This window comes from Eumetopias jubatus, unplaced genomic scaffold (genome assembly GCF_037043125.1).
Source record: "Eumetopias jubatus isolate StellerSeaLion01/CBP00866 unplaced genomic scaffold, mEumJub1_p1.0 scaffold_5, whole genome shotgun sequence".
NCBI classification, from domain to species: domain Eukaryota; kingdom Metazoa; phylum Chordata; class Mammalia; order Carnivora; family Otariidae; genus Eumetopias; species Eumetopias jubatus.
The window spans coordinates 134,768,559-134,795,704 of record NW_028274811.1 but is presented as its reverse complement, the minus strand read 5'-3'; the positions used below and the strand labels follow the sequence as shown (position 1 = coordinate 134,795,704).

The 27,146-nt window shown below is 35.6% G+C and overlaps 1 protein-coding gene across 3 annotated transcripts in view; it reads right to left on the bottom strand.

The window, feature by feature from the left end:
• Positions 1 to 14,974: 14,974 nt before the first annotated feature.
• The window catches only part of LOC114204823 (cadherin-10), a 116,820-nt gene continuing 104,648 nt past the window's right edge, over positions 14,975 to 27,146 (bottom strand). For 2 of the 3 annotated variants that reach the window (XM_028098026.2, XM_088023718.1), the window contains 3 exons: positions 23,334 to 23,442; positions 18,091 to 18,342; positions 14,975 to 15,465 (listed from right to left, as the gene is read on the bottom strand). In XM_028098026.2, coding sequence (XP_027953827.1) covers positions 14,975 to 15,465; positions 18,091 to 18,342; positions 23,334 to 23,442 — 852 coding nt within the window. The remainder of the gene's footprint in view (positions 15,466 to 18,090; positions 18,343 to 23,333; positions 23,443 to 27,146) is intronic. The other variant, XM_028098027.2, reaches the window with a different exon arrangement.

The following is a 27,146-nucleotide window of genomic DNA, read 5'->3' as shown; positions in this document are numbered from 1 at the left end:
AAACATAAAGTGGTGATGAAAATGTTCCAAGGTGAATTGGGATGGGGATTGCATATTGCACGTATTTGGCAAAACCCCCCAAATTCTATACTTAAAACGTACCTTATAAAAAACTAAAACAGGGCGCCTGAGTGGCTCAGTTGGTTAACCGACTACCTTCGGCTCAGGTCATGATCCTGGAGTCCCGGGATCGAGTCCCACATCCGGCTCCCTGCTCAGCAGGGAGTCTGCTTCTCCCTCTGACTCTCCCCCCTCTCACTCTCTCTCTCTCTCTATCTCATTCTCTCTTTCAAATAAATAAGTAAAATCTTAAAAAAAAACTAAAACAAAACAAAAAACAGTCCACATGAAAGCAAAATAATTTAATCTATGACTACTGATCTATAACAAAAAACAGCTACAAGGAAGTAATATATATAAAACCACATAATAATATCTATATAATTATGTAAATATATAATTACAGGTAGTTCTATGACAGTTTTATATGTATACATATAACAGCATTATATAGGAGATATGCATATATTTGTATGAATTTATATACATATATACAGGTGTGTGTATGTATGTAATAAATGTGATATGTCTCCCAGGATATGCCAGTAAATGTTAAAAAGATGGTTAAGAGGGCGCCTGGGTGGCTCAGTTGGTTAAGCGACTACCTTCGGCTCAGGTCATGATCCCGGAGTCCTGGGATCGAGTCCCACATTCGGGCTCCCGGCTCAGCAGGGACCCTGCTTCTCCCTCTGACCCTCTCCCCCTCTCATGCTGTCTCTCTCTCTCTCTCTCTCTCAAATAAATAAATAAATAAAATCTTTAAAAAAAAGATGGTTAAGAATAAACAAGAAAATTCAATATAGGGGCGCCTGGGTGGCTCAGTTGGTTAAGCGACTGCCTTCGGCTCAGGTCATGATCCTGGAGTCCCGGGATCGAGTCCCGCATCGGGCTCCCTGCTCGGCGAGGAGCCTGCTTCTCCCTCTAACCCTCCCCCCTCTCATGTACTCTCTCTCTCTCATTCTCGCTCTCTCAAATAAATAAATAAATTTAAAAAAAAAGAAAATTCAATATATATTTAAATATATTTTAAAGCCTGATCTTCAGTTATTCAACCACATATTGAAAAGTTCATTTGAATATATTCAACTACATCTTAAAAAGCATGTTTACATAGTTATTATTCCTCCACACCTAGGTAAAGCTTATTTTTAATATGTTGGTGATTCATGCAGATTATTTTAAAGAGATAAATTTTGTTTCTATACTTAACATATTATTTTTTAAAAGCAGGGTTTTTTTTTTTTGCTTTTTATTATAACAGAATAATGTAGGGTTTTCTTTCTTCCTTGTAAAACAATCCTAAAATATTCTTAATAATTACAGTCTTAATCATAAACATACTTAAAGCCTTAGTAAGTAAATATAAGTCTGCTTTTTTCTCTTCTTTGGCAAATAAAAAAAAGTATTAACTAATATTCTTTAATCTTATTCTTTTCCTATAATTTCAAATCCTCTTTTCTCAAATAACTGAGAAGATATAAACCAAGACATAAGATGGTAGAATGTTAAGAAAGACTTGAGTCAACAATCAAGTTTTTGACCAAGGGAAAAACACACCTCGGCTCCCAGACTCCACCTTGAACCCATGAGAGGGATTGAAATTGATGGAACTGGCTTTAGTAGTACCACCAAATGCTGAGAACTTTGTGGGAAATATATGAGGAGCCTATGTGGGAGGAATGGGAGAAATGGAACCCAACATTGGAGAAAGTACTACCTTTGTGTGAGAGAAGACAAGAGGACACACATTATGATAGAACAGGCTGGAGTAATTATATTACCTGTGTGGTTGTTCCTTTGCAAATTGACCAAGAGGTATCTTATCTTACTGTTGACTCACTAAGACAAGCAAGTACGGCAGATGCCATATAGCAAAATAAGAATGGAAGAGTCCTGAAGTTCGTATGGATAATTAGGTACCAGCAATGTGTAAAGCAAAGTATATCAGTGTGTTCCTTCTTATTTTTCCAAATCTACTTCCCAGCAAATATCATAATCAAAATGCTTGTCATATACAACAGACAATTGCAGGCTAAAGATATTGCAGTGACTAAAACAGTGGTGATTGAGAAATTATTTGAGGTTATAGGAAAATCTGTACACGCCCAACACACACACACACACACACACAGCAGAAGTAAATTTTATTAATACTAATATCCAAATAAAGCATCCAAATAAATATCCAAAATAAGCTTTCTGAGTTTTTAAAAAGTAACAAAAATCCCCCAAATCAGATATCCAAATTAAGAATAATACACAAAAAGAGGGATAAATGCAAAGAGATTTGATAGGATTCAGATGTCAAGAAAAAGGAAAAATATATGTCAGCAATAAAAAAATAGTATAAAAGTTGTCAAATTAACATAGATTAAGATGATATGTAATAAAACAAATTCATGAAAGGAAACAAAGAAGAATGAAAATGAAATAAAGAAGTGAAAATGTCAGAAGTAAAATGTCAGAAGCTTCTGGTTGAAACAGAGGACGGGCAAAGAAACTCCACTGTCCATGTAGTAGAAGTCGACGAAGAAAGCGAAGCAAACAAGGAATACATAAAACTATAGTGCAAAAAAAAAAAAAAAATTGTGGAAATGATTTTTAAAACCTTAAATAAATCTATTGAAATTGTCCACCATATACCTAAGAAAAAATGGGGCTGCAAAAAAATCAATCCTGAGATATATTTTAGTTAAAGTTTTAGACCTTAAAAGACAAAAATGATCTTGGAAACTCTAAGCAAAAATACCCAGCTACTTAGAAGTCAGTGAACTTCCACTGGTGTTAGATTTCTTAAATGCTGTATATAAACCTGGGCAATGGGACAGTAGACTTTCAAGAAACTCAGGAAACAAATGCTAAGGATTTTATATTCCATCAAAAATGGATTCAGAAGCAACATTTTGAAAAGACAAACACTCAGGGACTGTCCATGGTTGAGAGTTTAATGGGACACTCCATAATATTGCTGCCTTGGCATCCAGTTTGTCTGTGGCAGCCTTGAACTGACACTAGCCCTGCCCATGAGCCACAAGTGTGTGCAACTTGCTGATGGGACTCTCCTAATTACCTTGTGAGAAGCAATTTTTCCTGCCTCCCAGGATCTTCCCCTCATGTGCCTCCTCAATAGGACCCCCAAGAAGCTCACCAAGACCTGATTCCTTTGATCTGAATTGACCAACCTGGCCTTAGCCCAGGAACCACAAAGCACTTCCCCTGTGGACCCTACTAAAAGCATGTGTCCCAGATCCAGTCCCACTCCTTCTGCCTATACCTCATCGTGACATTTTATGGCCCCTCAAGGTTTGCTGTGTGCCTCCTCCAGAACCCGTGAATTAAACTTCTTTATTTCACTCTGCCTTGTTGTACCCTGATTCACCATTGGACACTTCAAGGCTTTACTTAACAAATGTTAATTAATAACAAAATTACAACCATTGGCTTCACCAACAGAACTGGATAGATTGAGTCCCACTTGCAAAACACCACGGGGTTTGCCTTTTAGCAGTGAATGGCTTTCTGACTGACTCTCCTAGAAGGGTAATTCCATCTGAGAGGGGGTCTGCGGCTTGCTGGCCTTCAGTTGTACTCTTGTTTGCTGCATTGTATTGACTGTGCACAGTTTTAACTTGGCCTCTCATCCCAAAATATAAGCTCTGAAAAAAGGAACCAGAAACCTCCTGAACCTCAGAGTATTGTTCATTGGAGCTGGCTAGAGATGCCACGGATGTGCTTTCCACCATTAACACCTCATGGGGTAAAATCCCCAAGTGGGTGTTAGGCTTTAGGTATATTTCCTGATCCTAAGCACAAACCCAGCTGTCCTTCTCTTCCTTCTACGGGTACTGCCTGGACCCTCTATACAGTAGCCCACACTTGGGCTGGGGTTGCCACTCTCATGTCCCGGCCATTAACTAATGCAACAGGATTGCAAAACTCTTAGTCAATTCTCATAATCCTGTTGCATTAGTTAATGGCCGGGGCATTACTGGGCTACTGTATAGAGGGGCCAGGCAGTGCCCTTAGAAGGAGGAGAGGGAGAGTCCCCTTCCCTGACCACGGCACCAGGACTCTGAGTTCTAACCACTACATGTGGGGCACCCTCGCTCAGGAAGTCATGGCCCCTGGCAAAGGTGGGACTGGTTCGGTCATGTGGTCCATCTGTCACTGCATACCTTGCTACTGTCACACCTCATCTTCTGACCCCATGGATATCATAGGCCCCATCCCTGGCACATGGTGTCTCAAGTTCTAATGGCTGAATACAAATGGCTGAAACACCTAGTGCTAGCTCCCGCTAAAGCTCTCAAGGAATTAAAGAGCTTCTTACTAAATCTAAAATGCCCATGAAAGGACTGGGCACCCCTCAGGGCCACAGCAGAACAATGTGCCAAAGCTCTGATTCTACATTCTTTAAGACCTAGAGACCAGTCCTCAAGATCCTGCCACCATTGCACTAGGATCTCAATCCCAGTGAGCTCGATTGGGACACCCTGGAGAGGCAATCAGCCGAGGATGAGTCAAGCCAATGTCTTGAGACATCTCCAAAATTTACACCAGTAACATAAAATTTACAGCAGAGAGGATGGGCCATTGCCCTGCATAAGATCAAAGGACCGGCCACTGAGGTCAGCTGACTTCAAGGGACTCATTCAGCAGAGGTCCTCAAAATTCCTCTCCCTGTAAAACATCAGCTCACAATCAAGCTGTGCAGTAGGACAGCACATATTAGGTCTCTTCATTTTTCAGAGGCAGCACATTCCACACTTGCCCATTCCACTTAAGACTACTTCTGCTCTTACATGCAAATCAGTGTCTTCCCATTAAAGAGGGTTTCAACAAACTGCTTTGAAGATGGCCCAGCAAGCCCTGCCTTTAGGCCCTAGGGACTAAGATTTCTGAGTTGAGTCACAGGTGACATCACATGGAGGTAAGTGTGATTCCATCTGGCTGCCCATGAGGTTCAGGATCAAATGCCTGCCCGGACAGCAGCCAGGTACATACCACTCAAGCACTAAAGTTTGACAGCCCACTGGACCCTTTTAGAGACAGAGGCACTATCAGGCTCACAGTTCATTCTACTTCACACAAGTCCCCATCCTGCCTTGGCAGTCTTAGCATGGCGACTGAGGTCTCACTGTTAAAAGAGGATGGGGTACCTTCAGGAAAGGGCTAAATTTGATATCAAGGGCCTTTCTAGATAATATTAGAATGTAGCATCCCCCATGCTCAGCCTCTTGCCCACTGACATTGAGGTGAAGCTACTGGTACCCCCAGGAATGGCCCCACTAGCAGTCAGGAGAACTCTTGGGGACCAACTGACTGACATGGGAAGGGAGTCAGCATACTTCAACAATGGCAGCACTACCATTGTACACAGTGCAGCCTGCTGGGAGGCTGCATCATTTCATCCTGCTAGATGGGCATATCCCCAGTCGAGGAGGCCTCTCCTGGCTTGGTGCCTCTGATAGAATTAGTGGCAATGTGCTTGGCTCTATAAGAGGCCATAAAAATAAAGCTGCAAAAGGCAGGCTTTTGTACTGATTCCTGGGTGGTAGCCAATAAGCTCACAGTTTGGTCTGGACAAGGGCAAAATAATAATGTAATGATTCAAGGAAAGTCTCTCTGTGGTGCCTCCATTTGCAAAGAGATAGCCAATTCACATATGCTGATTATCATCCCTCGTGTTTGTGCATACATGCCAACCAACACCAGAAGCACATTATAATAACATTGCAGACTCCTTATCCAAATTGTCCCACATGAGCCACCTCCTAGAGTATCAGTCACAACTCCAGATACAACTATTCCGCCCGGAGATGCCATCATCTATTAGCAGAGTGGATCCACGTTGTGTCAGGTAATGTGGGAGTAACAGCACTCACTGATTGAACATACAGATGCATATCCACCCTCCCCACCCTGGCTCTAGCCAAAGTAGTGGTAAATAATCGCCCTTTTTGGTCCCATATAAAACTCTAGCAGGCCCCAGATGGGGACATGTACCCCTGGGCAACAGAGCCTATTCTATTCGAGAAGGTTAAAAAATTGATTTTATTGGACCACTGTGTTAGTAGGTTAGTAGGTATGCAGCTACCATTATTGATACTTTCATGGGGTTCCTGGGATTGCTTCCTCCAGAAATGCTGCTTCACATCATGTAAACTCCTTCTTAATCAGATATGTGCTTATCTCCTTAGGCCCACCAAATATTATAGATCCAGGTTAAGGTTCTTATTTCACCTCCAAACTGTTCCAACGTGGGCTATAGAACATGGAATCTCATGGAATTTCCATCTAGCTTACTAGCCCCCAAGATGTTGGATTTACAGAGAGGCATAAGAGTCTACTCAAAGATATGCTCCATAAGCTTTTAAACAATAAATGGCCCTCCAAATGGACAGGTATTTTATCCCAAGCTCTAATACAGCTTAATTTCTGGTCCTCAGATTTTCCAACCTCCCAATACCAACTACCAGTCTCCTCTAAGGACTGCCTTGTTGGTACTTACAGGGAACCTTACCTTAACACTTTTGACATTAGAGAGGACATAGTTCACATCCACTCACCAAATAAATGTTCCACTCACCATCTTGATTTTTTCTACATACTGATGCACAAAGGTGTATTGTGTAATATGACTCTCATATCAGAGAGCCAAAGGGGACAAAGTCCTACCAAATTGCTTAGGAAGCATTACTATACAGATTTTACTGGCCCAGACAATGGCCCACTATCAGCAGTGAAGTTCAGGCCAAATGTGTGTGGTTAAAAACTACTAGTTTTTTCTGTTATTAGAAGGTTTGTTCCCCATAACACTGCTGAAAGAAATCTCACTATCATCACTACCCCAAAATATCAAGATTGATTATTTTGTCTTCACCAATAGTGGGTTTGGGTTTAAGAGGACTACCTTAGACTTGAGTCCCCCTGCTCCTCTATGTAAAAAGAGTAGAACCTTGGGCGATTTTATGTAATTCTCACTGATATTTTTCTAATATGTCAAATGGAGATACTAACAGTAATTACCTCACAGAGTCATTGTGACAATTAAATGTGTTAGTATATGTTAGACACTTTGAACAGTTCTTGACATATTAATAGGCACATAAATGTTAGTTATCATCATCATCATCACCTCTATCATCTTAATCATTACTATTATAGTAAATAGGACACAGCCTTACAATTATATGTACAAGTTTTCCAAGCACACACATTAAAGATACTGTTAATCATTGACATGTACTTAATTTACAATTAGTATTTAATTTACCATTTTAAAAATGCACCATTGCATTTTAAGTGATTGGGAGAATAACCTTTCGGTTTGTTCTTATATTTCCTACTTTTCAACAAAATTTTAAAGTGTATACTAGGGGCATCTCGGTGGCTCAGTCAGTTAAGTGTCTGCCTTCAGCTAAGGTCTTGATCCCAGGGTCCTGGGATCGAGCCCTGCATCAGGCTCCTCGTTCAGTGGGGAGCCTGCTTCTCCCTCTGCCCCTCTCCCTGCTTGTGCTTGTGCTCTCTCTCTCTCTCTCTCTCTCTCACTCTGTCAAATAAATAAAGAATAAAACCTTAAAAAATAAAGTGTATACTAATGAATGTATCAAGATACAAAATCATTTGTGTTCAATATTCTATATTAATAATGCACTGAGATTTTAGCTTCATAGAGAGGGACACTGAGACACAATGTGATTATCTTTAAATAACTTGTTATTCACTTTGCCAACAAGTAAACTAAAAATTGAATTTCACTTTTTTCCATTCTTGTCTCAAAAATAAAGTTTATAAAGAGTGCATCGAGTTTGGGTTTCCTTCCATCTAGTTATCTAAATGCTGTCTGCTCAAGCTATCACTTTTGGGAAGATGATATAAGAACGTTTCAATATATAGTTGGCATAATTGTGCATAGCTGCTGTCAAGAATTCCTAGGCAGAGACTGTCATCTGAAAAGGTTACTGTGACATTTCTAGAATATGCTTTTTCAAATATGAATGAAACATGCTGCCTTTTTGGTTGAGGATAAGGAAGGCATGGAACCTGACATTTTCCACAGTGCCAAAATTAGAAAACAAAGTATTAAAATGCCAAGATTAATCCATCACTCAACAAGTATTTGTGTAGTACCTGCTTAGGTGTCCCATGCACTGTTCAGGACTAGCATTTTATCAGGTATAAGTGTTAGTCAAATGAAACCTAAAAATCAAGCTGTTGCTTTAACCTAAATTATATAAATCTGCCCTAAGAGAATGTTCCATATGTTGGAACTACTGAAGTACCTACACACTTTTGAATGAATATTTTCTATGCTCAGAATTATTACAAATGCAAAATCAAATTCTGCCTCTAATAAAATTTCACTCTTTCAAGAAATAGAAATATGAAATTTATGCAGTTAAGATGTGTGTATATATATATATATATATACACACACACACATATATATAAAATCATTACATTGTATACCTTAAACTTATACAATGTTATATGTCAATTATATTTCAAGAAAGCTGGAAAAAATAAATAATAATTTCAAACAAATAACTTGCAATACTAAAGACATGCTCTTCTAAAAGAAAAGTATTCCAGAAGTAGAATCAATCACTCAGCTTGGCTGTTCTTTATAAAGATGTATTGACATTAACAAAACTATTTAGGAAAGACTTATCTTAGGCTATATTAGTAATGTGGATAATGGAAATAAATATAAACTGTAACACAATGGCATGGATTTTACACATTGATTTAACAAACTCATTTAAAATCCTCTTGATTGTGAAAGGAGAGAGGCAAAGATCATGGCAAGAGTCTTAGGAATGCTTCTAAATATTTCACATTGTGTAGGAGGTTTATTGAGATAAATTTGGGAATGAAGTTGCTGCACAATGCTTCCTGTGGAGTTGTAAATGTCATGTTCCAAATTCAGGATAATTCCATAGCTGGAAAGGAGTTTTCGCAAACTGTCTACCAGTTTTCTATTATGCTCTTATTAATTGTTAATCCTTTCTTATACAAATCCCTTAATTTAATAAAGGCTGCTAATTGTGATACTTTATGCATACTTTAAAATAATCCTATTTATAATAACAGTAGAAAGTAGGGTTGAACAAATTATCTTTATTTGCCTTTTTTGGTTTTACTCCTACTAATTAGAATTGTGGAAAATGCCTTTTTCCCCTCTTCTTTTGCTGAATTAATTTCCATGTCTGAAAATGAAATAGCTCGTTCAGCATAGAGGGAAATACTATATTTGTAGCCTCAATAAAATAGTGAGATTATAAGGGGAATTGGATGCAAACTATAATATATATAATAAATGTTTGAGTAGACTAAAATAAATTATATATATGTTATATATAATTATATAATTATATAATAAATTATATATAACATATATTGTTTTGCTGGCTTTGGTTTGGGATATTATATAAAAAGGTATATATGTACATCTACTTAATTTTTTTTTAACCATCAGTGCACTTTGGCTCCAAGCATCTTCGCTCATTCATATCAGTTCTCTTGGCTCATTTCCTTGGTTTTGTTGTGGGTTCCTGATTCATGGTTGTCCCTAGAGTCCCTACTCAGTTTAAGTTTGAAGGTTGTCCTCATTGTATATCAGTAACTTGGTATGTTTTTGGCAATTGCAACAAGTGAAATTTTCTAAAAATAATCAAGAAAATATAGTCTTCTGTTCCACTTCAACATTCTTTTTCATCATAGTCTTCCTCAAAACCTTCCCTGATCAACAGTCCCTTTATTTGGCCTTCTCACAGCACTATATAAGTCCCCCAAATTATGATACAGACCCTAATGACACCAAAACAAAACCTGAAAAAGTAGTCATCTGTTTCTAGCACTTTTTTATTTCATGTCAATTCCCACTATCATAATTTTTGGTACTTCACAAATGTTCCAAACACATTTGCAATGTAACTTCATTTGAAACAATGTTGACTTTCTCAGATTTGTGTGTCCTTTAAGATTTATCTCTGCTTTCTTAAAGTAATTAGCCAAAATAACCATTGGCCAATTAACATTTATCTTTAAAATGATGGCCCAGTACAGAACCAGTCTGGAAGAAAAAAGTTTTCTAGTAAATAACCAAAAAAGTCACCGAGATTCCTCCTATAACTTTAAGTAGTTCACTATCTAAGGAAGCAGAATTTTCAGATGCAAAGAATATGTTTATCTATACGCATACCTGTAAAATTAAGTATAATCTGCGATAAATCCAATAGTTCAATATTTATTAATCCTTCCAACAAATGTTTATTGAGCACCTAAACAGATCTAATTCTGTCTATTGTGCATCACAATGAACAAAACACAAAATCCATGCTCTCATGCATTTTAGATTCTATTTGAGAGAGACAGAAAGTAATCATAGTAAACAAGTAAGTAATAGAACATGTTAAAAGACAGTAGTGTTAGGGAGAAAACATATGCAGTATAAGAGCAATAGGACAGTCTAACTTTCAAGTAGTTTGGACAGGGTAAGACCTCAAGTTAAAAATAACATTTAATAAAGATATTTTTCTTTTTTTTAAGATTTTATTTATTTATTTGACGGAGAGAGAGAGACAGCGAGAGGAAACACAAGCAGGGGCAGTGGGAGAGGGAGAAGTAGGCTTCCCGTGGAGCACGGAGCCTGATGCGGGGCTCCATCCCAGGACCCCGGGACCATGACCTGAGCCGAAGGCAGACGCTTAACGACTGAGCCACCCAGGCACCCCAAGATATTTTTCTTATTTGATAAAGAATTTGAAGAAGGTAGGGACACAGCTGGTGAAGAGAAATGGTCAGTGTAAACTCGTGAAGGCAAGGAGAAACAGCAGAGTCAGTGGCACGGTGAATAAATGGGAGAAGAGATCAAAGGGCTTTGCAGAAGCTTTAAGGATATTATAAGGAGGGGCGCCTGGGTGGCTCAGTTGGTTAAGCGTCTGCCTTCGGCTCAGGTCATGATCCTGGAGTCCCGGGATCGAGTCCCACATCGAGTCCCACATCGGGGGGTCCCTGCTCAGCAGGGAGTCTGCTTCTCCCTCTGACCCTCCCCCCCCTCATGCTCTCTATCTCTCATTCTCTCTCTCTCGAATAAATAAATAAAATCTTTTAAAAAAAAGGATATTATAAGGATTTTGCCTTTGACTGAGTAAAATGAGGGAAGAGTAGAGTTTAGAACCAGGGAACAACCAAAGGGAAATTTATTTTGAAAATATTTCAGAGACCTCAATGCTGACAGTAGAGTGTAAGTGGGGAAGGTGACAACAGAGAGACCATGTAGGAAGTTAATTGCTCCTAGTAATTGAGAAAAGGGGTGTTGGGCAGAGTAATGGAAATGATGAGAAGCGATGGGATCCTGTGCATGTTTTAAAAATGAAATGAATTCAACGTCTTGAATGTGGGATTTACAAGAAACAGTATGAATGATTGCAAAGTCTTGAACTTGGGCATAACGTTGGAGTAAAAGGGGAAAGACAGCCCTTGCAAATAGATGCTGTTGTCTTACACTATTTACAACCTGCAGTATAACTTGGTGGATCAAGTGTAAGGGCTGAACCCCTCTCCCTGAACCAATACTCCACTCTTTCAAAGCAATGGGAGAGTCCCAGCATCTGGAGAGATGATACAAGGAGACCAACGGTCCACTTTATTTCGAACTCGGTAGCAAGCTTCACTCCGGCAGATCTGAGTCAGGGAGATTCCTTTGCGGCCACCAGGGAGCTTGCCGAGGTATTCCTGCAGCGCCGCCTAGGGGTGCTGCCCAGGCGCAAGGTCCTGGAACAAGGGAACTGCAGGCTAGGGTCAGCGGGTTTCAGGCAACAGATGGCCAGTAGAGAGGGGGTTGTAGCTGGTGAAGGCATTATGAAGGCATTATATATAGATACTTCGGTAGATGTATTTATCACTGAACTCAGATATTCCTAATTCTCAATCCTAAATCTTAGGGGCTTTTAAATTTTTTATTTTAGACTATTTTAAACAGTTAATTATTCATAATTTATATGTTTAAGTCTACTAATAAATCTCTAGAACTTTTGCACTTGTGTGACAGTATCTACTTGACATATTGAGAAAAATTTCAGCCTAAGAGCATTAATTTATCTTTCCATAAACTTTCTTTGATTTTTTTTTAAAATAAAACCAATGAGAATTGACTTAATCACCATTTCTGATGACCAAAGATTATAAATCATTTTATTCACTTATCTTGAATATTTAAAACATGAAAAAGGATGATAGAATAATTTTTCTCTGTGTTTAAAAAAATTAATAACAGTGAAAGTTAAGTATTTTGTTAAAAATTAGGAGTGTTTTAATAACAATCTTATTTTTTTTCATTTTCACTAACAGAGGAGTTATTAACATATATAAAACTTATCTACAATTTATTATTACATCTCTAGGGTCAGGAACACCCTTTGATTTTTATAAAAGGTGCTCAAAATATTTAATGAATGATTAAATGGATGAATAAAAATGAAAGACCCACAGTTGTCTGATATAATCAATTACACGATACTGAGAGGCATTTTCCCCATTTCCAATATAAAAAAAAAAAAATTGGACATAGAGTAATCTCCATATTGGGCATTCTTTGGGAAAGCATCATACAAGGGAGACTACTGAGAGAGTCTGAGCAATGAGAGTCATTGTAGGGACCCTTTTTAATTTCAGGCTCTCCAAGAAATTTAACATATCACCTTCATTATCAAAAAATAATAGGATATCTGTCATTAAGGACTGTTTCAGAACTCTGAAAAAATGGTTTCTGTACAACATAGGTCCTCTATTGCCAAAGAAACCTGCTAATCAATCTCCTTCAGGATAATTTTTGGAAACTTGATTTGACGATACTAGAGATGACTGCTACAATTTTTAAATTTATTAAAAGTGGGTGATAAAATAAGTGACAAGGCAAGTTAATATCAGTTTGAAATTATCTGAATGAAGATAATTAAAAATATTCAAAAAAGAATTCCAATTACTGATATGAAATATTAATAAAAATAGCTAACACTGGAAATTTTTAAACTAATTTTCAATCAAATGAATATTATATTTGAATCATAATTAATGTGAAATGTTCATAAGATATAACTTCTTCTAACTTTTCCATTTTTTGTTGATTTTATTTGAATGAATAATCCTAGGGCGTTTCTCTCCCTTCATTTCAGTTTTTATTCCCCTTAAGCTCTGTCCTTTTAACAGTCAGGCTTCTGGTTGTATGAATGGGTTCTTGGAATATAGTGAGTCAAACAAGTTAAGTTTTACTATGATTTGATATGTCAGCCTTGTAATGTGACTAATTTTAACTAGACCACGTGGGTTGTTTTTCTTTTATAATTATATTACCATGCAAACTAAAATGTCTATAGTCAGAGAAGTTTGTGCCTTTTCACCCTGGAAGTTGGGGGAAAAAATATCATTCAAGAAGACTGAAATAAATAATTCTGCATTAAGGATATGTCAGTATTGTACTCTCACTCCAAAAGCATAGCATTTTCACTAATTGGAAAGCACATAAATCTTTGGTATTGTTTATGATATACTCAGCAGGGAATGTGACTTCCTAGCGTAGGCCCAACAGAGTGCTCCATTTATAAATAAATCATATTTGGAGCTTGAGAAACAAGAAATCAGTTGGTGGCAGTTGGCCTCTGTGAATCTCAGGAACTCCAGATAATTAACTGCCAGTATATTTTTTCCCTTTCTATTGAATCATTCATTGACAGAAAAACAGACTTAATTACAAATAAATATGTAATACATTTCTGAAAACTTGACACATTCATAATGCTGTATCTTAATGGAATATTCAGCATTATTACTGTCATTACTATGCATTTTCAAAGTCACCATGGGAGGTAAGTGTATTTTCCATTAAAGGATTATTTCAGTCTGAAATCGGTCTAAACTATTATTACCTATAACCCTCAGTAGCACAAATGTCATACAAAAATAAGAAAATGTAATATTCTTTCAGTTATTATTTAAGTGAATAGAACAAAACAAAATTACTATATTGTTGATATTTTGAGATAGCATAAAGATGGCCATGTTTTAAACTGGCTTGTGATAAATTTTTAAGTGGTCTATACATGACTATTACTTTTAATATGACAACTTTTTCACAAATCAGAGCATAACAAAACTCACTGGCAAAAGAATTCTTACCTAAATCATGTTAATTTGGCTAGAGGTCTCAATAGTAACCATAATGACTTTGGGCCCTTACCTGCATTCAATGTCATGTTGTACCAAGATCGTGAGTCCATGGAGAAACTTTTCTTCCTAGGGAAAGAAATGAAGCTGGAGACAAGGTAGTTGTAAAAACTTGTTTATTTTTTTTAAAAATAAATACAAAAATATAAATATAAAACATTAGCAGATAGATTTTGATGAAATTAAATTGCACAAACGTTTGTATACCAGGTTGCAAATCACACCTACTAACACCACATGTACGTTTTTTTCTTTTTAATTTAATGTACAGAACAGGATATACCTTAAAGTTTTACTTCACCTTTTTAAAAGCTTCATTTGCAAGGGCAGGACGTATATCTAACAGAAGCGGCTTGTTTGTGAGGTTGCTTAAGGGAGAACTATCCTGTTCGTGTTTCTGAAATTATCTTTTATTTCTAAGATGGACAACACTGAATTTCCATAGCTTTGGCTCTTGGAAGTGATTAAATAAAATTTCGTATATATTCCATGAAACATCCTACAGGAAAAAGAATTAATGTAATTAATGAACAAATTAAAAAGGAAATGGGAAAAAATTGTGCTGAGTGGCAGGAAAATTCTCCTGAATATCAAATATTGTGAAGTGGTGGGGACGGGGTCCGTCAAGTTACTTCCTCTTGTTGGAATAGAATATATATAGATCCATATATATCTATCTCCTAGGTTAAGAGTCTTTGTCACTTTCCCCGCCACCGTACATTTCCGCCAACTTATTAAACCGAGGGCCCCATTCTCGGAGGTAATCGTAGTTTTGGTCTCCATCAGTAGTACCTGATTCTAAGGAGCTCAGAGATTCGGCAATGGAATCATTTCCTTCGTAGGCGTAAGTTGCAAGTGAGTCGTAGGGAGGCGCGGTGGGGTCGAGATCATGCTCTTTGAGCCTTTCATTAATGAAATCTCGGACATCCGTGTTATCTGGAGCCGTGGGAGTCCTCCGAGGTATAAATAAAGTTTCCGGAATAATATCTCGTCGGAGCTTCTTCTCCTCGATCGCTGCGGGGTTCCTCAGGGTGCCGATGTCAAACGCCTGAGTGTCTTCCTCGCCACCACCTTCATCGTTATAGCTCACAATGTTGTCTCTGATGTCTTCTTTAGACAAGATCAGAGGCTCTTTCTTTCGCTGCCTTTTCAGGGCTGCAAACAGTACTACTATAACTTGAAAAAAAAGAAAGAAAGAAAAGATTAATTAGCTGTCCGTCTAAAACACTATATAAATAACGAGCGGAAGTACTGTGGAGGAATTTGAGTTATTTAGGTTTTCAGGGACAGGCTAGGATTTTTAGATTAATTTTGAACTTCCATCATTTGGGGAGGGCAGGGGTGGAAAGGAGAGAGGCAGTTGAGGATTTAGCCAGGATGGGTGGGGTATGCAAGCAGTGTTTCTAATGTATTTTTAAAACCATCTGGGATATTTCTCAAATACAGTGAGATATTTTGTCTATTTTTCTAAGAACTGTTTAAAGTTAGTTCCTGATTGTACAGACATTATTTATACTTTGCATTGAATAGTGACATAAGATGTTACATAAAAAATAGACACAAATTGAATTCAGCTTCAAATAAAACAACTGAGGACAAAAGTATGCCCATATTTTGCACATCCTTATACATTATTGAAAAGGCAGCATTCTTCACAAGATACAGTGTTGGTTTTGGTTAAATAGTTTTGCTGATGGATTTACATAGATATTTTTTCTTACATTGTTAAAAGAAGGGAAGGGCAAATGACCTCCTGATTAGGCACTATTGGTTTATCAATCTTTGAGGTATTACATGGAAATATATATCACACATGAGACCAAAAAGAAAGTTATCAGATCACATGATAGCAAAGAATAAATTTCAATTTCTACCTTGAATTACCTACAGAAAGCATGTAGGAACCTTAGCTAGATATATCTCAAACAACTGGAGATTTACAAATAGAAATGTATATCATTCAGAAAGGACATTTCCCTACTACTGATACCTGAGAAGGTATCAATAATAATAATATAATGATTTTACTAATCATGATGATAATAGCATAAAAGATAGGAGAATGTTAAATTCTCTCTGGCTGTTATTAGTTTTCCACCCTCATTTACTATCCCCAAATACTTGGGACATGAGCCTTGAAAATGATGATTTGGGGTAACAGATCTGAATTCAATTAAATAAGAAAAGAGAGGGAAAATATTTTACCGGGTATATGTATGATGAAATATCTATGTTTATTAATAGCTTCTTTAGAAGAAACATTTAAAAAATATGGGATTTATTATCATTATGAACTGAATCTGTCCTCTCAAAATTCATGTTTAAAGCCTAAATCCCCAAAGTGATGGTATTTGGAAGGGGTGTCTTTAGGGGGTAGTTAAGTCAAAGGGTAGAGCCCTCATGAATTGAATTAGTGCTTTTATGAAAAGAAACAAGAGAGATTATTGCCATCTGCCATGTAGGGATACAGCCTAGACAGCCATCTTGAAACTAGGAAGTATGCCCTCACCAAATTTGGAATCTGCCAGTGCCTTGATTTTGGACTTTCCAGCCTCTAAAACTATGAGAAATACATTTCTGGGGTTGAAACCATGCAGTCTATGGTATGCTTATAGCAGACTGAACTAAGAGAATTACATTAGTATGGGAAGGGCTCTTAAATTTTGTTTTCTCTTTTATTAACATAGGACAGTCAGTCTACCTGCCTTGAAGCTTCTCTGAAGGGACTTTTTTAATGCCTAGAAAAAATAAGGTTTTAATCCATTGATAAGTATTCTTGACCTTCAAAGTGGTTAAAAAATAAATAGGCCACCACTAAGAGAGAAAAAAAATTGTTTATTCTTCAAGTCTTTGAGAAAAATATGACATTTTACTTTGCTTAAATTCATATTTTCATGCACACACATAAACTTATGATGTGAAGATTTTAAACCTTAGATTGTTTATTGTCAGCCAAATGATCTTACCCGGTAAAAAATGTTCTAATAATGAGGCTAATGAAACTAAGATTGGCTCCAAAATCCAAGTTCATTTTACTGCTTCTTAGAATGTCAGATACAATGCTTTTGATTAGGATCATAGGAATATGCACAACAGTTTTAAGATAAGGCAACTGGAGAGTAAACTTAATCTGATTTTTCATTCAAAAGCAGTTAAAAAGCAATTTGCTCTAGGTTATAAAATCAAGTATTATTGTTGCAGGGGAAAGTGAAAAAGGTAAAGGGCTATTTTAACATGATTTCAATGGAAAGACTCCAACCAGCCCTCATATGAAAAAAAAAAAAACTGGAAATAAACTTTAGATTTCCTGAAAAACTAGCTATAACAGACAGCAAAGTATCTTGCCTTGTTTAAGCCACTCAGAAATTGTGTAACCTTGCAAAATGTTTTGAATATCTCTAACTTTCGGTCTTATAATTTAAGAAAGAAAGGTAATAACTATCTGATCAGATAAAATATTTTAATATAAAGAACATCCCGTCATTAACTTAGGTCTATCTTAGATGTTGGAGTTAATGGGGGAGGAGTTATTTTAATAAGAGAATTTCTTATTGACAAATACACTAATGTAAACAGTCCAGGAAATAATCACATTTTCTTTCCTTTTTTTTTTTAAGATTTTATTTATTTGTCAGAGAGAGAGCACAAGCAGAGGGAGAAGCAGCCTCCCTGCTGAGCAAGGAGCCAGACGCGGGACTCGATTCCAGGACGCCGGCATCATGACCTGAGCCAAAGATGGACACTTAACTGACTGAGCCACCCAGGCGTCCTTCTAATCATGTTCTCTTTGAGGTTTCTTACCCAGTAGAATAATGATGCAGAGGAGGATGGCGATGAGCGCTCCCGTGCTGAGGCCCGCGGGGAGGAGCAAGGCTTCGGCGCTGCAGGATTGCATGTTGCCTTGGCTGTCACAGGTGCACACTCGGATGCTCAAAGTACCCGTGCTGCTCTGAATCGGGTAATCATTGTCTGATATCACCACAGGCAAGAGATAGGTACTTATTTCGTGTCTATTGAATCCATTTTTTCTGGTTAAAATTCGGGCAGTATTATCTAAAATAAATTTTAACATATTACAGATGGCTTGGGACCGTAAGTTTCTCTCATGCTGCTCACCCAGGCTTGACAATACAAGTAAAGAGATGTTTATGTAAAATATTAAATGAAGATCAATTTTCCTGTAACATGCCTACAATGCAACATTTGAAAACACAGGTAAGATAAATTCATTTGAGGAGTCTCCGACTATGATTGCTTATTTGACAGGTTTCTAACTTTTTCGCACATAATGCTTTTACGATGGTGAATTTTTATAAGTGAACATTTTACCGGGACTGCGAGGATAATGGCATATTGTTTTTCAGAGTTTTCAGAAAATATAAATAAGCATACCAAGGAAAAAATCATAGTAAATTGTTTTTATTTGTATATGCATATATGTTTATACATGTGCACACACATACAGAGAGAAAACACACATTAATCCAATACTCATGAAGAAAAATATGAATGAGTAAATTTTACGTGTAGTTGCGTTTTTAAAATCAATCATGCACTCAAAACCATTCAAGAGTCACAATATATGAACAATGGTGAACAAGTTCGTTCATTAGTTCTTTGTTTTCTTTCTTTCTTTCCTTCTTCCTTTTTTCTTTCTTTTTTCCTTCCTTTTTTTCTTTCTTTTAAAGATTTTTTTTATTTATTTATTTATTTATTTATTTATTTATTTATTTATTTCATATTGAAAGAGAGTGTGAGCAGGGGGAGGGGCAAAGGGAGAGGAAAGAGAGAGAATCCCAAGCCGACTCCACACTGAGCACAGAGCCTGATGCAGGGCTCAATCCCACAACTCTCAGATCATGACCTGAGCCTAAGTCAAGTGTAGGATGCTCAACCAACTGAGCCACCCTGGTGCCCCAGCAAGTTATTTAATGTTTCTGAAGTTTGATTTCTACCCATTAAAATGAATATAATCTATAACTCAAGGTATTGGTGGATGACCACTGATATGGATTACTTAATAAATGCATAGACAGATGTAAGGATTTAATAAACCCAAGCATCCTACTAACTAGTATATTGCTACAGTTATTTTTTTTATCTGATAACACCCAGTATTCTTAAATGGAGGCTGTGGTTTTAATAAAAAAGATTTCACCTAACCCTCTATAATCAATATTTAGATTTTTCTTTTATTTATTTGACAGAAAAAGAGAGCGAGAGAACGAGCAAGCAGGGGGAGCAGAAAAGGGAGAAGTAGGCTTCCTGCTGAGCAGGGAGCCCGATGCAGTGCTCGATCCCAGGGCTCTGGGGCTCAGTTGCTTAACTGAGCCATCCAGGTGCCCCTGTAATCAATATTTTAAAAAAATTAATATGTACTTGGATGATAATTTCCTATTCTGTTTGTCCAATGCACTTAGTCTTCTTTAGCCAATCCAATAAGCCTGTTCAAAATGCTAATGTAGGGAAGGGAGTGAGTCAGCCAATTGCTAAATCAAATACAAAAAGAAAAAAGAAAGGTGAAAATTTCTTGCAGGTATAGTGGTTGAACATAAAGCAGTAATTTCCTAAATTATTAGTAAGAAGTTATTTCTACTACATCAGTTAACTATAAAAGCTAGGAAAGAAGATTAGCAAAATAGAAGATATACATAAGCAAATTTAAAAAATAAATTTAATCCTGATAATTTTTCAAATTTGACTTATCTTCCAAAAAGTATTAGGATATAATTCTTCCATTCTCTAACTTACACTAAAATAAATATTTATATGTACATGGGTATATATCTTTTTCCTATTTTCTTTTTCTTAAGTTTTTATTTATATTTTAGTCAGTTTTTTTTAAATATTTTATTTATTTATTTCAGAGAGAGAGAGAATGAGAGATAGAAAGCATGAGAGGGAAGAGGGTCAGAGGGAGAAGCAGACTCCCCGCTGAGCAGGGAGCCCAATATGGGACTCGATCCCAGGACTCCAGGATCATGACCTGAGCCGAAAGCAGTCGCTTAACCAACTGAGCCACCCAGGTGCGCTATATTTTAGTCAGTTAACATACAGTGTAATATTAACTTCAGGCATAGAATTTAGTAATTCATCCACTTCCATACAACATCTGGTGCCCATCATATGTGCACTCCTTAATCCCCATCATCTATTTTACCTGTTCACCCACCTCCCCTCTGATAATCATCAGTTTGTTCTCTATAGTTAAGAGTTTATTTCTTGGTTATTTCTTGGTTTGCTTCTCTTTCTCTCTTTTTCCCCTTACTCCTTTGCTTTGTTTCTTGAATTCCACATATGAATGAAATCATATGGTATTTGTCTTTCTCTGACTGGATTATTTAGCATAATACTCTGGAGCTCCACCCATGTCTTTGCAAATGGCCAAGATTTCATTCTTTTTTTGTGGCTGAGTAATATTCCATTTTATATATATATACCACCTCTTCTTTATCCATTCATCAGTTGATGGATACTAGGGCTGTTTCCATAATTTGGCTATGGTAGATAGTGCTGCTATAAACATTAGGGTGCATCCCTTTGAATTAGTATTTTTGTATTCTTTGGGTAAATTCCTAGTAGTGCAATTGCTATATCATAGGATACTTCTATTTTTAAATTTTTCAGGAACCTCCATACTGTTTTCCAGAGTGGCTACACCAACTAGCATTCCCACCAATAGTGCAAGAGGATTCCCCTTTCTCCACATCCTCAGTCAACACTCATTCATGATAAAAACCCTCAACAAAGTATGTTTAGAGGGAACATACCTCAACATCATAAAGGCCATATACGAAAAACACACATTTTATATCTAAAATATTTAAAGAAGTTATAAAACTCAACACCCAAGAAACAAATAACCCTCCAAAACAAAAACAAAGAACAAATAATCCAATTAAAAAGTTGGCAGAAGATATGAATAGGCATTTTTCCAAAGGAAACATACAGATGGCCAACAGATACATGAAAAGGTGCTCAATATCACTGATCAGCAGGAAAATACAAATCAAAACTATAATGAGATATCACCTCAAACCTGTCAGAATGACTAAAATCCACAACACAAGAAACAACAGATGTTGGTATACGGGTATATTTAGAAACTTCTTGCCTTATTCTTTTTTAACTTTTCAAAAGGTTCTAAATCTTAATTTTGTCTACAGTACTTTTAATATATTGAAGAATAAAATGAAGCTATACCCTAAACTAACCCATCTATTCAAATCGCTTTATTAAATATTCAGAAAGTCATCATACAGTTAGGCTTTTGACCTATAAGTTAGTGAAAAGCATGGGAATTTTAAGAATCAAAAGCTCCAAGTGTGGTATCACAGAAGCAGGAAATTAATTTTAAAAAATGATACCATAAAATTAAAGTTTTCTAAGATGAACATGTAGATAAACACAAGGGCATTTTCTCAAGAAGAGCAATAAGGTGATGTCTATGTCATTGGATTTTCTTTTCAAAATGCACTCAATAGCAAAATAGTGAGTTTATGCACTCTGGAATAGTGAGTTTTGGAATAGTGAGTTTATTCCGTCTGACTTTAGTGGTATTCTATATAGTGACATGTTCAAATTTATATTCATAGGGCTTCAACTCTTGCTTTGAGTAACTCATATAAGATCAGGAACTCTTCTGAATATAGGAAGATGGCACTGCTTATCAAAAATTAATTAAGATTAGCCTTGAGGTGCTTACCTAGTAACTGTGAAATTCTGTGATAACACTTTTTCAAGTCTCTACTGCTTTTTAAAATTGAGAGGTGGTTTGTTGGGGTCCAGTTTAACAAAAACATACATTAAAATGCACTTAGAAAGAGGTATAATATTGTCAAATCAGTGCTAGGGATGTCTCATCTAAGTTCTATATTTAGGATGCCAGATTCAGCAAATAAAATGATGGGTGTTGTTTTGCTGATAATCAGAAGAAACTAGACATCTTGTATCTTATCTGCCAATTCTATGAGAATTTTTCGCATTGCAGTTATTTAGATGTTCAGAGGGATGGAAAAGAGACATTTCAGAAACTACGATTTAGTATACAGATGTTACCAGTGGATGCCCTCTTTTCAACTGATTTGTGCAGTTTTCTGCCATATCAAATACCTCAAAGAATAATTGGGTTAATGTAAAACTATCTGTTATCTTAAACTTCTTTCTGATATTCTGAAAGCCACCTAGAGGTGATATATAGCAATCTAGCTCTGCCAGGGGATATACATTGTTATGAAGGTATTATAAATATGTCAATGTAGTTATTAAATTTATTTTAAGAATAACTATATCTACACTCACCCTAAGACAAGTATGCCTTTTTTACAAAAGATCAGCTGATATAATTAGTTTAACATAAATTTATTAAGGGGAAACAGCTCTAACTATACACTTTTATTTAGATGAGAATAATTACCATATATATTTTTCCAAGAATAAAGTTGTTCAGCTTTTTAAAAATAGTAAGCATTTTCATATTTTTTCCTCTAAAAAATGTTTTTGCACTCTTTGGGAATGCAAGAAATACAATTTCAGTATCTTTTATCACAGAGACATTATAAAATTTACATATTGCCCAGAAGAATAGTGTATCTTGCCCTGGCAACTGCTTTTGCACTTAAACCCCTCACAGACTAATATGGATACTTCTTCTTACCCATATTCCATGCCTTTTTGGCTTTGGTGAATCTGTTGCTACTAAATCTCATTGAAATTTGCACAAGGGTCTCACTGAATCATTCATTTCTCTACCCAGTGTGTCTGATTATTTCCAGCCTTTCTAATGTTTTCAAGATTCAGTCTTTTCATTAGTACTCATATTGAAACTTATTTCAAATCTTTATTATTTTGCAATTTAAGAGAATGAACAGTGTATATCTTATTAATATATAAAGAAGCAAGAAATTAATATCTCATTAAATATCTGATGAAAACAACATTTTGTAACACAGATCAATAAATTAATACATATAGCAATTGTTCCTTTGGAGAAAAGCTCTTATTAATGTCACCTGAAATCATAATGACAGCATTCTAAAATTTACCTTCATTATCCTGTACTGTGAAGTTTGGATTGACAGCAGCTAAACTGAAGAAAAATTTCTGTCCACCTAAGGGGTCATCTTTGTCTACTGCGCTTATAGTCTGTATTAGCTGCAAAAAAGAGAAAAATGCATATTTATCAAACTTCTGTGGGTATAATCTGCTTTACAATATGTAATTTTTTAACATTCAATTTTGTCTAAATTTAAAGGCAGTTGATTTTCTTTCTTGCGCATGTATCTTTATTTTATTCCATCTTTTTTATTATTACTTTGACTTTAACAAAGTCTCTCTCTCTTTCCCTCCCTCCCCTCTCTGCTTCTCTCTGTCTCTGTTTCTTTCTGTCCCTCCTTCTCAATTTCTCCTACATATTATCCATGGCTTCAAAATAACAAATGACAATATCATATTCTTTGCAGTCTTATTAATTTAGATATAGCATTTGACATGAGTAGGTTATTTCATATATATTTAAACATTGATCTGGAAAAGTTTATCTAATGGAGGAAAAATTTAGAAAACTATTGTGATTATGGCTTTTCTCTTTATCAAAAGTGAAAATTATTCGAAGAATGTACAGATTTTATAGATAATACTATGTAAAACTTTTTAAAGGAAAGACTTAAAGATTATGATCTACTTTAAGAGTAATGGTTCACTTGCATTGTCAATAAAATTATATTTTTTAATTCAGTATATGTATACCGTGGGAAATGGTTATTTTATAAAGATCATCTCTGATTTATTTTAGGGTAAGAGACAATATAAGAAGCTATCTGGGAACAAAGCATAAAATGTAACACCTTTTACTATAATCAGATCACTTCTTTGAACATACATGATTAATATTATACAAATATATATGTAACATATGGCTATGTACTTTTTTGCATATATATCCAATTTGTCCTTAACTTATATGTATAACAACATTTTATATAATTTTTTGCATATCTTAATATTGCAAGAGAGGTTCAGAAGTTGTTCAATTTGTATACCTATATAAATGGCCAAATTTATGCTTAACTAAAAGGAATATGCTTTACTGCTTTGACTTATTTAACAGGGTGTCGATATTTGATGAAAATATTTGTTACTGTTGTTTTGTTGATATAAAAAGAGATTTCAAGTTTAAAATATCACATAATTATAAAAAAATTAAGGAGTTATTTTAACTCTTCTGTATTCAATTAATTTTCTTTTAAATTATCTTATAAAAATAAAAATGTGATAAATTTTAGCTACTCCCTATTTAATTACAACATTAACCACTTATTTCAAAATAATACAAGAAATATAATTGTATCAAACAAAGATAAATGTTTATCCTCTACAAATAAGCAGCCCCAAAAATCATTTAAACTTTGAATAATCTTAAAATATATTTTAAAATGTAACATAACTATTTAATGAAATTTTAGAGGTGATTTAAGATTAAATAGAAAGCAAGGATTTATTGCTAATGGCTTACCCATCCAATACAAAACCAAAAATGGTGCATATGTGAAGGAATTTAAGAGAAAAATGTATAAAAAGTGTTCGCTGATGCCCTTTAAGAGGTGTCAATTCAGTTACAAAATCATCCTTGACTGACTTGTTTGTCGAGCAGTCTAAAAGATTTTATTTTATTTTTTTTTAAGATTTTATTTACTGATTTGAGACAGAGAGAATGAGAGAAAGAGAGAGAGCACATGAGAGGGGTGAGGGTCAGAGGGAGAAGCAGACTCTCTGCCGAGCAGGGAGCCCAATGTGGGACTCGAGCCAGGGACTCCAGGATCATGACCTGAGCCGAAGGCAGTCGCTTAACCAACTGAGCCACCCAGGCGCCCTAAAAGATTTTATTTTTAAAACGTGATTTATAAGAATAAGTTGAAGGGAAAAATGACAAATGAAACAACATCAAGAAAGGTAGAAGACTTAATAAAACTTCTATGTTTCTCTCTATATATATCATTAAGATTAATATGTTAGTATATATATATATATATATATATAAATGAAAGAAATTTAAAAGTAGAGCTAATGGTCTTTTAAGAAATATAACGTCTCAAAATAAATATGCATTTTCAACTCTGATTACAAATTACAATTTCAGTTTATTTTTATAAACCAAAATAATACATTTCCAAGAACAAAATGGCCACATCTTTGCAAATATCTACAAGAAGTTATAATGGTTTACACAAAAATTCTTAATTAAAATGTTATTTGAATAAAAGATGTTAGCATTGTTGGTTTCAAAATTAGTGATTCACTGATATATTTTCTTTAAATGTTATAAAAGAAATAAACCATGCGTTGTTCAAGGATCAAGTGTATTTTGTTTTGGTATATGTTTGTTTATTTGTTTTGGTATATATACCACATACATATGGGTATGTACATATACCATATGCATGTAAGTATGTGTTAAAATAGAAAACAGAAGTTGGTAACATGAAGGAGATAAAACCACCTCCCTGGTCTCTCTGTATAAGCACTCGTTATTTTATTCCTACTGGACACAAGTTCATTTTGACTCATTTCCAATAAAATAAGTTGCACAATTATGGAGAAAAAAAACAAACAAACAAATACTGGTGATGTCCGGTATTCATTTTGAGCATATGAAGAATAGACCCAGATAAGTCATTTATATTTTACCTTCTTAGCTGTTATAAAATTGGTTCATATTTTCACTAGGCTGTTCTAAAATAATCTCAAATCAACTTGAGGGCTTTTTCAGTGATCATACCATAATGGAGTGTGGGATGACAAATGAATTTTAAGATATTTAAGTAAGAAAACTGGTCACTAAGTTTTAATGTTTTAGGTTTTGCAGTGGGAAGAGTAGCAGTTAGGTAAGTAACTCAACATTGTTCCATGGAAATATGTAAAGGGATATGTGGGGTCTGACAAAGGCCTAGAGCTTAGATACTACCTGTGGGTAAATACAAGCAGAAGTCCTCCCTGGGGAACTCTCTGGGAATCCTGCGGCCCTGCTTTGAAATAGTATTTCTTTCCCATAAAGATGAAAAATTATTAAAATATGCTTTATTGACTGAAGGAGTGAGGCATGCATGAGGGAAAATGAAAGAAAACTGAAACAGCCAGTCTTCTCTCCTCTCCTTTCCCAAGGGACTTCCTGAGGTGGAAAAGATGGGGAGTCAGGTAGCCTAGTGCAGGCGCAGAGGTGACTGTTAATTTACGTCAATTTTAAGTTGCCTCTTTTCCAAGGAGGAAAGTCTTCTACCTTTAGAGAACGGAAGAGGCAGAAAAGAAAGAGGGGATGGCAGTTAACTTTATCTGTCCTCTCATTTTGTCCACAAAAATAGATGGAATCATTTCCTATGTCCTTGTTCGAAGTGCTACTTTTTATTTATTTATTTATTTATTTATTTTATTGTGTTCGGTGCTATTTTAAAACAGTACTTAATTCAGAGGAGAATTGAGTGGGTTGAAATACTCTATAAATAACTAAATTACACCCAGACGTCCGAACAAGCTCCTACTTCCCTAGAAGGAGGGGAGAAAGTTAACAAATAAATTTCAAAGAAGGTTCAGTGAAGGACTTTTCCAAATAACCACCTTGGTTTTGCCTGCTGGGCTGTTGTAATCTAGAATTCCATCACTGAGTACCTAACAGTTTAGTTTAAGTGACCATTTATCAGCCAAGAGACCAAAATGGCATTTAACAAACTGATCTTATTAAAAATAGCTACTATGGGAGGCTATTGCACATTCAGCCAATGAGACAAAATTACTAATCATGTTATTCCTATCAAGTTTGTCAAAAGGCTACTTTTTAAATTAAAATTGTCTTTGCTTTTATTATT